This window comes from Myotis myotis, unplaced genomic scaffold (assembly GCF_014108235.1).
Source record: "Myotis myotis isolate mMyoMyo1 unplaced genomic scaffold, mMyoMyo1.p scaffold_m19_p_33, whole genome shotgun sequence".
Lineage (NCBI taxonomy): Eukaryota > Metazoa > Chordata > Mammalia > Chiroptera > Vespertilionidae > Myotis > Myotis myotis.
The window spans coordinates 1,737,477-1,748,490 of record NW_023416339.1 but is presented as its reverse complement, the minus strand read 5'-3'; the positions used below and the strand labels follow the sequence as shown (position 1 = coordinate 1,748,490).

General features: G+C 48.7%; 1 protein-coding gene across 1 annotated transcript; it reads right to left on the bottom strand.

The window, feature by feature from the left end:
- Nucleotides 1-1,126: 1,126 nt before the first annotated feature.
- Nucleotides 1,127-9,328, bottom strand: ASF1B (anti-silencing function 1B histone chaperone). The gene is made up of 4 exons (XM_036302833.1): nt 9,087-9,328; nt 3,241-3,356; nt 2,619-2,795; nt 1,127-2,270 (listed from the first exon to the last, which is right to left on the bottom strand). The coding sequence occupies exons 1-4, from the start codon at nt 9,193-9,195 to the stop codon at nt 2,064-2,066; spliced, it is 609 nt and encodes a 202-aa protein (XP_036158726.1). The 5' UTR covers nt 9,196-9,328; the 3' UTR covers nt 1,127-2,063.
- Nucleotides 9,329-11,014: the final 1,686 nt, after the last annotated feature.

Sequence of the window (11,014 nt, the reverse complement as noted above, 5' to 3'; positions counted from 1 at the left end):
GGCTCCTGGAGGAGGGTGGTCCTGGGGAGCAAGGGGCGATTGGGAGGGAGCCCTCAGTGTCCGTCCCGTTGCCGGGCGCCCACACTGGGCTCGTGCCACTCGTTAAATACATTACTTCTCAACAAGCCCTGTCACGCAGGTAGTATTATCACTCCCATTTTACAGATGAGGTATCCGGGGCAGCGACAGCCTGAGGATTTTGTCTGGGCAACGCAGAGGGAACCTGCCTTCCAGGAATTAGCAAGATGCCCTTTTCATACGTTTACCGTCAGTGTTTTCCACTGCCACACCACTGACATTTGGGGCCTGATCGTTCTTTGCTGGGAGGATTCTTGTACAGTATAGCAAACCCCCACCCGCAACCCGGTTTAGCTGCATTCCCACTTTCTCTACCCACTGGATGCCTGTAGAACCTCTTTATCCTCCACCAGATGTGACAATCAAAACCATCTCAACATTGCTAAATGTGCCCTGGGGGGCAAAACTGCCCCCAGTTGAGAGCCACTAAAGCAAGGCAAAGCCCAAAAAGGAGTCGGTCAGAGGGGCAGGGGACTGGATGAGCCAGCCCTCCCTAACTTGGAGGGGTTTAGGAGGTCCTAAGTCTACCAGCCAGTCAACTCACTGCTCTGCCTGTAAGTTTGTACAACCTGCACTCTACCCGGCTGCTGTCTACACCCATGTTCCTAGCTCAACTACAGTCTCAGGAGGGTAAGAGTTGGGCTTTTATGTGAATTATGGGGAAATGGCTCACCAGCCAAACCACTCCAGCTCTGGCTGTGGGTTTACAAAGAAAGGTTAAGTAAAAGTTAATAAAAGTGTTGCTGTGTCCTTGGAGTACAATGTTAACTTCTTCTTGTGGGTCAAGGTCAACGTCTGAAAAAACACACCACTGGTTATGCTCTACAACAGTTGCATTGCTTAAGCTTCAACAAATAAAAACCCCTTTCCAAATCTCAGTCTGGATTACAAATATACAACCAATTAGGATTAGAGCAAGGAGATAAGAGGCAGTCAACCCACTGGCCAGGGCAAGAGGACCCCCACCCCATGTTCCAAGGAAAGATGGACAAAGCTGCCTCAGTTCAACTAAGACAAAAGCAGAAACAATCAGTCTAGAGGAAATGCATTTTTAGATCAACCAAAAATATTTAATACAAAAACCTTTTAATATACAAACTGTAATCAACAGCATCCACGTAGCAGCGAAGAGATGGGGAACATGGCTAAGGAAGGTGGTTTTCAGGGTCCCTACTGTTTCCCATGCCTGCAATCACTCCGTAGCCTGTGAGAGCATAAGGTCTTAGCAGAGGGCAAAGGCAGCCAGAGGTCCTGATGCCAAAACAAAGCCTGGTCAGCGGCTGCTCCAACAGTGGCAGCCTCCAGGGAAATCCAGGTCCAGTTAGGAGGTAACAAGAAGGTGGTTGCGACTGAGAGGAGAATCAACCATTATTCCTCAGCATCCAGCTGATCACACTTTTGCGAACAGAGTTTTCCAGGGGCTGCTGGATTGAAAAGACCTAAAAATTTTTCTGGGAAAAGGACAGAAATTGTGTCCAAGTCTACCTTCTAACTCAGATTCCTTGACTCCAGAAAGCTGGGTGGATCTACTCAAATGTTTGGGAAGGGAAATGACAGAGCCTTTGGTCCAACAGGGCTGGAACCATTGACCAAGAAAGCCTCAAGGAAGGCCAGGGAGGTCTGTGGGAAGAGGTCTGGGTCAATGGTACTTACATGGGAGTCTGGTGACACAATGGCTTATGTGTGAAAGAGAGAAAGGACACAAGTTAGAGAGAATTAAGAACTAAAGCACCTGCTTTTTATAGGCCAGGGCAGTAAAGGTGAGAGAATCTTTCTGGGCTGAGGTTGGGAGAGACCTGAGGCCCATTCTTTCCTCAGAGATCAATGTGATAGGGCTGAATATAGTTGATGGCCCCAAAGTCTTCCAGGTGGCCCCCAGAGGACTCTCTGGGAGGCCTAACTGCCCACTCCAGATGTGTTGGGAGACTGGCCATAGTCCTAGCAAGCCCCAGGTAGGGCCTGGAGTCCCCCAGTTAAGACCTCAGTTAGATGCAGTCCATGGAGTTCTCGGGGAGGAGGCCAGGGATGCAGCCAGGGAGCCCCAAGCCCTTGACAGGGGTACAGCTGATGGGGAGGCTGCAGCTTAGGGCAGGGTCCTGGTTCTCTATGGCCTCCAGCCTGTCCGTGTTGTTGTCCCAGTTGATGTGGAAACGGGTCACTCGGGGATTCGAGGCCAAGATGTTCCGTTGGAGCTGGGGCAGGAAGAGAAATGTCAACTGTCAGCATGCCCTCTCATTACTCCCACAAAGCCAGGGCACCCCTAGTCTCCCATCCCAGACCCATGAAGAGCAGACCTTGCTTATTCCATCACCAACAATATGTGTGGCACTCCAGGGAATGCCTGTGCACCACGATTTAGGGCCAGGACCTATCTAATCTTAATTCTGCAAGGAATGCTTCTGAGAAACAAAGACCTCTCTCTCTGAGCACTACTTGAAAACTTTAAGTGACCTTGGCTCCTGAATCAATCCAATGACTCAACTCCCCCCAAATACAAAGGAGCCAGATGATCTAGAGCAGGGAGTGGAGAGCGACCCCACCTGAGAGAAGTCTGGCTTTGGGGGTGGGTTCTCCCGCAACTCTGGGTCGGGGTACTCATTGTTGACGTAGTAGCCCACACGGATGAACTCCTGCCCATGATAGGTGCAGGTGATGAGGACCACGGTCACACCAATGGCGTCGCTCTCAGGGATGAGGGATGGGTTGGGAGCATCGGCCTAGGGAAAACACATCCTGAGCTTAGAACGGTCAGCTCTGAATTCAATGTCAATGAATCAACAATAATACCAAATGAGGTATTTAAACACACCTAAAACAAGGTTATGTGTTGACTGGTTGACAAAAATGTGAGATATAGGAACCTAGCCCTGTATGTCCTATGGGGCCATGGTTCAGTATTCACTAATACACTGTTCACAGCAGGTTTACAGAATGTAACTCCTGTGAATAATGAGGATCAACTGCGAATCCGTGGTTCATGGTAACAGTCATGACACAGAGATGGAGGAAAGAGAGGTGTTTGAAGTACCGTTGAGAAGTCAGACAGCTCTTGAGAACAGAGCGAGAATTTGAACCTGATCTTTAGGCCACTAAACCACACTGTGTGCTTTTGGGTAGAAGCGGATGTTTCTAGGTGTCAAAGCCTAAGGCCTCCTTTCTTACCTGAAAGACGAACATGTGTCTCCCTGCTGGGATAGGGCCGACCAGCACTGAGTCTAGGATTTGATCAAACTCCTCACTCTCAGCTGAGCCAACATAAATTATCTTCCACTCTAGGTCTGCAAGGACATAGGGTGTTAGGGAATTGAAATAACGTGACAGCAAGAAGGCAGAGAAAGGGTCTTCTCATGTCAGTTTTGGAGAGACCCTTAAAATATGGTGCAAGATTCATATTCTCAACAACACCTGACATCCCTGGGCACTATGTGCCAGGCACTGCAGTCCTGAACACTTGGGCAGGCAGGAAACTGACTTCCAGTGGGAGTGGGAAATTTCTCCTATGGGCTGAGCTTTGCCAGGCGACCTTGACTCTGCACCTCCAGGGAAACTCAGGCCTCTCAGAGCCTGAGGGCAAACCGTATGGCAGAGGCTGAATTAAGACCCACGTGACAGAGGCGTGCTGAGGAGGGAACAGCAGGGAGTTGGGCCATTTCAGGGCCCTGCCCACTGGGTACTGGGATAGGAAGCAGCATCCTCTTTCACACACAGGGACCGGTGCCACAAAACTAAGTAGATCCCTCGACAACTGGGGCAGGGCGGCAGATTCCAATACAGCAGGACAGCCAGCCGGCAGGAGGGAGAAGACAAGGCTGCTGTGGGAGTCAGCCAGGCCCCCAGGTCTTTTAGATCCAGCACCAAGTCATGCCTGTTTATTGGCCACTGGGTGACCCATGACTCAATCAACAAATACGGCATCATAGGTGATCCTCTTAACTCCAACTCTCTTGTATCCGATCCAGTAGAGGGGACCCCATCCCTCAGTCTGTTCCGGCAAGATTAAAGGAAAAGTGCTTAAGGAGACCTTGCCCATCAATCACAGGAAATTCCCAGTGACCACTGCCTCTTGCAAGAGATCCAAGTGTACCAGGGGCAAGGTCACGTTAGTACAGGGAAGCTTGGCAGGAGACCTGGAACTTATTTTAGGTTCTCTGAAATTACACAACCTACCACTCCAGCAACTGGGGGAAGTTTCACAAGCTGTGATTTTCACAGGAAGCAAATGCTCTTGGAAGCTGCCCTGTTCCCTGGTCCAGTGTCCTGCAAGTGCATCCAACTTCGGAAGCACACTGATGCCGGGCCACAACTACGGAGGCTGGTCATCTGAGCCCCAAGCTCTTCCTCGATACACTGGCTTCCTGTCCCTTTGCAGTTTCACCCGGGCCTACTCAGGGACTCTCTCAGATTTGAGATACAATGACACCCGCCCACTCCAGACTCACTGGGGTTCAAACTCTAGTATCTATTATTATTTGCAGGGAGGATTAAGTTTATTGATCTATTTTTGTTACAAGTGGTGACATAACTAGACATGTTTGGAACCAAGAGAAAATCAGCTAGCTGTTCTCACCTTTCTCACACAGGTCTAGATTTTGGTATCTTTCCTATCTTTCCTTCTGGTCTCTCCCCCATCACCAGTTGGAATCACATGTGTGTGCATTTAACTAATGTGCTGGGGAGGAGAGATAAAAAGAAGACGGAGAGAGAGCAGGCTCAGGGCACACCAAAGGCACTTGATGTTCAATACTGTTAGGCAAATCTGAACAAAGACTGTGTGGGTGCTGACTGGAAGAGAAAACACACTGAATGGGTGGCCAGGCAAGCAGGCCACAATAGATCCCTCAATACCGCAGAAATTAACCAAATAATTAATGGGTGATGAGAAAAATATTAACTCAAAAGTTGGAGGAGCCGATAAAATCATCTACAGGACAAGAAGAGAACCTATACATTGGAATCATCTTAAAGTTGAAGTGTTTTAAGTGCCATACTTAAGTGGCATCATTTTTTAATATAACCGTTCTTTAGAATTAGATATGGAATATCAGTCACCAATACAGCACAAACTCACTCCTATAAAACACAGGACACCATTATATACATGTAACATGCGTACTTAACCTTCAGGGCAATTTTTTACTTTTAAATATGTTTTTATTGAATTTTTTTTAGAGAGAGGAAGGGAGAAGGATAGAGAGCTAGAACATCAGTGAGAGAAAGACATCATCAAGCGGCTGCCTCCTGTGTGCCACCCACTGGGGATGGAGCACGAAACCTGGCATGTGCCCTGATGGGGACTTGAACTGGTGACCTTTTAATTCATGGGTCGATGCTCAACATCTGAGCCACGCCGAAGGTGCAATTTCAAAGATAATTTGACTACATTTCATTTTGTCTTTACACTCTAACTTTATGATCTAACCACTGCACAAGATGCTCCTCCACTATCTATGAAAACGAAACCAAAACCAAAGGCATGATAAAAGACGTGTAGTTGAAATAGCTGAGGAACCTGTTTCCTGCCTTAAAAAAAATGTATCCAGTAGGTCTTTTTCTGTTTGTCATTTTATTTTTATTCATAATAAAGATGAACTTTGGCCTGACCATAGCTGTGGGTCAGATCATCTGGCCCCATGACTTATTCCAGCAGTGCCTGTTGAATTTCTCAATTGAAGGGGGCAGAAGGACAAACCTAATGTGTTTAACGTGGACCCGTGTTTTGGAAGCATCTATTTCCACACGCTGAGGACGAAAGAGAGCAAAAGGTGTCTTGTCAGATCTGTAGTTGCTAGTGTCAACATAACAAGACTGAGATTTCCTCAGTATCTGAGGCTTCTAAGGCAGGTCCACTCTATTTTGGGGGGAGGCAGGCAGAAATCAAATTCCTTTTGCTCTGTGGGAAGAGGCAGAAATCAAGTTTGATAGGTTAGAGCCCTAAGGGTAAGAACCACAGCCTGGATTTTCAGGCCAGAGTTACTTCCCAACTTGAGTTTCTCTGGGCAAAAGTTTTATTGTCTTGGTGTAATTAATAATAGTACCTGCTTTGCTCTCTTTTGAGAGTCCTGATGGTAGAAAAAGTTCTATGATCAGTTCTATTTATGTTTCACTTCTAAAATAGAGGATGCATTCTCTCCCAGGTTTTAGTAAAGATAAAGAACCCTGGACTCAGGCTTTGGCTGGTTTAGCTCAGTGGATGGAGCATCAGCCTGTGGAGTGAAGGGTCCTAGGTTCAGTTCTGGTCAAAGGCACATGCCTGGGTTGAGGGCTCGATCCCCAGTAGGGGGTGTGCAGGAGGCAGCAAATCGATGATTCTCTCTCATCACTGATGTTTCTCTTTCCCTCTCCCTTCCTTTATGGCAATGGTTCTCAACCTTCCTAATGCCGAAACCCTTTAATACAGTTCCTCATGTTGTAGTGACCCCCAATTTCATTGTTACAAATTGAACATAATTAAAGCATAGTGATTAATCACAAAAACAATATGTAATTATATATGTGTTTTCTGATGGTCTTAGGCGACCCCTGTGAAAGGGTCGTTCGACCCCCAAAGGGGTCGCGACCCACAGGTTGAGAACCACTGCTCTATGAAATCAATTAAAAAAAGAAAAAAAAAAAGAACCCTGGACTCAGAACAAGCCCTAAAATGTCAATTATTCTACCAACCAGCTATGTGACCTTGGAGAAGTCAGTCTGCTTCTCTCTAGTAAAATATAATGACCAGCAGGTTGACTTTGGACCTCAACTCGGATTCTATAAACAGATTATTAAATAACAGGCAGGGGCTTCCTAAGAATACAAATACTAGATAATGACCACACAGTTACTTTTAAATGCAAGGAGACAAGCAGGCTAACTGAAACCTGATCTCCTGCCATTTGGGAACTGTGAATCCCTTAACCTATTAGCTCCTTATATCTCCTCTTGGCTTTAAAACAAAATCTTATTACACAGTGACATTCTACACTTAATTTATTTACACCCTGCCTTGTTACAGAAAGGATTTAACTGGACTTATTCTATAGTTAGCCACAAGTAAACGACATAATTTAAAAAGAAGAGAAACTAGGGAGAGACTGATCCATTGGCCCAGCACACAAACATCTCCAACCCTAAACTAACCCAAGTGGCTGGCTTTGCAAGCAAACTGCCCAACTACCACCTAGAGGTGCTGATTAGTACACCCTGGCCTCCCAGGTCTCCACTCTTCAGCTGCTGCCTCTTCGCGTTTTAACCACCAAGTGATGATGTGGTTGGATGGAGTACAGCCGTACCTCAGAGATACTGTGGGTTCAGTTCTGCCCCACCATAATAAAATGAGTAGTGATCTTTTTGCTGGTGAGTCTTATCTTCAATTTGTAAAAAATGCAACATCTGTGAAGTGCAATAAAACAGAGGTAAGCCTGTACTTCCTCCTGAAAGTGGTGGCAAGACTTCCTGGGTGACCTTAAATTTTTAGATTTTTATAGACCTTTCCTTGAAAGGTCTTTCATTTTCTGTGGCTTCCATCTTCTCATCTGTGAGATGAGAGCCATGTCTACCTTTATGTCACACAGATGAATAAGTACATCTATGAAGGTACCTTGGAAAAGATGCCCAAAGGGCTGTGACCTCCTAGCTGACTGTTTGAAGCTGGATACCAACATGGTTCGGCCCACCCTACCCGACCTAACCTCCAGATTTGGGGTCAGACCAACAAAAGTGCTAAAAGAATTGCGGCTGTAGGTCAGCTGGAACCTGGTGCGCGCAGTGGGAACTGTGCAAGCATGTCAAACGCGCGGCCAACGGACCACATGCCTCCTTTATATGTTTGACATGCTTGGATGCTTGCCTGGCTAGCCCACTCTTCAAATTTGAGTGTGCTCATTAAAGCCCACTGTCAGGGAAGAGTGAAGAATGGGAGCTGGGAGACTAAGTTATCCTCAAAGACCGGAGCTGGAACCTAGGCCGGTTGGAGCTCAAGGAGAGGATTGGGGCCAGGCGGAGGAGGAGGGAAGCCAGGTTCTAGGGCAGTGATGGTGAACCTTTTGAGCTCAGCGTGTCAGCATTTTGAAAAACCCTAACTTAACTCTGGTGCTGTGTCACATAAAGAAATTTTTTGATATTTGCAACCGCAGTAAAACAAAGATTTATGTTTTTTTTTTTGTTTTTTTTTTTAAACATTTATGTTTTTGATATCTATTTTATATATTTAAATGCCATTTAACAAAGAAAAATCAACCCAAAAAATGAGTCCGCATGTCACCTCTGACACGCGTGTCATAGGTTCACCATCACTGTTCTAGGGCATGTGTGTTGGGATAGAAAACACGGAGAAATTGGTGGGGTATTTTAAGTATCAGAGGTTGGGGAGGGGATTATTGTGTGACAAACGGGGAGATGGGGTGAGTGAGGTCGTGTCACAGGGCGAGGGTCTTTCTACACAGGGATAAAGGGTGATAGGAGGGGTTCCACTGGGAAAGTTGGGAAGGTGCCTGGGAGAGAGGCCTCTTACAGGGAAACTGGGGGAGGAGGTTAAGGTTTCCACAGGCAATGGGAGGGGGCTGGGGGCTGGAGTCTCCCTAGGAAAAAAGTGCGGTGGGAGTGTCTCGCCAAAGAAGAGCTAGGTGGAGAAGTCTGAGTGCCTGTAACGTTAATATAAAAATCTTCTATACAGAAATAGAAGACGGGGTGGCTGAGGGTCTCCGCAGGTTAAAGAATGGCGGCTGAAGCTTCCATATAGAAAACGGGAACCCAGAAGCTCCGCAGGAAAAAGTGTGGTTTGGGAGGATGGGAGGATGAGGTCTCCCCCGTGGGAAACGTGCGTATCCGTGGTCGGGGGTGGGGTGGGGTGGGGGTAAGAGGTAGCCTCCACGCAGAGGTTAGAGCTGGAGAGGAAAGAGGGGGGTAAGATCGGAATTGGGGGGTTATTTCACAGAGGAGGTCGAGGTTGGCCGCGAGGGTCTCTACGGGAAAGTCGGGTAGGCCACGGGACCCGGGGGGAGGGGGCAGTGTCCACACAGGCCCAGCCTCACCGTCCGCCAGAGCCTCATTGCACTCGAAGCTGATCTCGAACCGGAAAGGGCTGTGGAAAGGGCTCGGATTCTCCAGCACCGCCACGTTCAGCACCGATACCTTGGCCATCGCCTCGCCGGGCCGCGACTGAAGCCGAGGCTGGGTCCGAGCCCACGCCTGGATCCTGTAGAATCAGCGGGACAGCGTTGCCCACAGAGCCTCCCGCCGACTCGGTCCGTAGACTGAAGTGCGTATACTCTCCGCGCGCCTCCTTCAAATAGCTGGCCGCACCCTCCGACCAATCACCGTAAACGCTCCCCGGCGGCGTGAGCACCCTCTTAGCCAATCCTGGAGCGCCGGAGGCGTGCGTCGAGACTCTCTGGACCAATCCGCGGAGCTCCCTCTCCGGGCTGTGCGAGGGAGGCGGGATCACCTCTTGGCTTCTTTGGATATCCGCCGGGAACCAATCCCCAGCGTCTCAAGACTCAGAGAACGAAGGCGGGGGTAGGCGGAGTCAGAGCACCAGGCTCTTGTCGGCCAATCCTGAGGGTTCCCGCACCAGCGTGGCCCGCCCTTCGCATAACCCTTCCGGGAGACGCATCTCAAGGGGAGCAGCGCCGCCAACTGCCGAGCGGTGGCGCGCGGCGCTCGCTTAAGAGGGCGGGAAGGGCGGTGCTCGAGTCCGCGGGGATTGGCAGGTGAGAATGGGCGGTGATAAAGCAGAATTTTTGAGAGGTTATTGGCTGAGAAGTCTCGCGGGGCGGGAGGAGAGGAAGACTTGGCTTGGGATTCGTGAGAAAGGAGCGGAAGTCGTCCCGCCGGCGCGGTGGAGCCGGGTGTGAAGAGAAAGAAGGGGTGTTTGCAGCCTCGGCGCCTGTCAACAGGTGAGCGTTAACCAGGAGCTTCTCTGAGGGGCTCCTGGCCCCGTAGGCCCAGCGGCGGCGGAGTCCGTTGTGAACGTTGTGACTCACCCCTGAAAGCACATGGAGCAGCGGTACTGCGGCGCTGGGGCCCGGGACCTGGCTGTCAGCCCAGTTCGAATCCCTCCCTCGCCTCCTCGTGGGCCGCTGGGAGTCGTGTCAGGTGCACACCGCTGTAAGTAGGAGTTCGAGTCCAGCCTCTGCTGGAGTGAAGGGTCTCATCATTGATGTTTAAGCATAGTGATTAATCACAAAAACAATTATGAAGTCACTGATTTGTGACTTCATAATACATCTATAAACTTCTCTCCATTTCCATGCCATGCGGGCCACCGTTGCCCCTGCCAGGAAGACTCCTGGCGCCTCCGCACCCGCGCTCTCTGCTCCCACACGCGACCAATGGAAATAACTCATGCCACATACTTAATCTTAATTTGTTTAGTAATTACGTTTTTAAAAAGTTTAAAAAACATCAAAACACATGGTGGGTGGGTGGGTGGATGAGTGGTTAGAGCGTAGGTCGGCGCACCTGAAGGGCCCTGGATTCGATTCCTGGTCCGAGGCATGTACCCCCGTTGCAGATTGGATCCCCGACCCGGTTGGGGCCTGTGCGGGAGGCAACAATCAATGGATGTGTCTCTCTCACTCCCTCTTCCCCTCCACTCTCTCTAAAACTCAATGGAAAAAATATCCTGACAATTTAAGGGAAAAGAGGTCATTGCTCCCGAGGACTTAAAAAAATGTTGTATTTAATCCAGAATAACCAAAATATTTCAGAGGTGGTGGGTATAAAAAATACAAATGAGGTAACTTACGTTATTTTACTCTGCACAAGGTCTGTGAACTCCCATTCTTTTTACAGCTACATTTTCTTTTCTTTTTAAAAATATATTTTATTGTTTTTTTACAGAGAGGAAGGGAGAGGGATAGAGTGTTAGAAACATCGATCAGCTGCCTCCTGCACACTCCCTACTGGGGATGTGCCCACAGCCAAGGTACATGCCCTTGACCGGAATCGAACCTGGGAC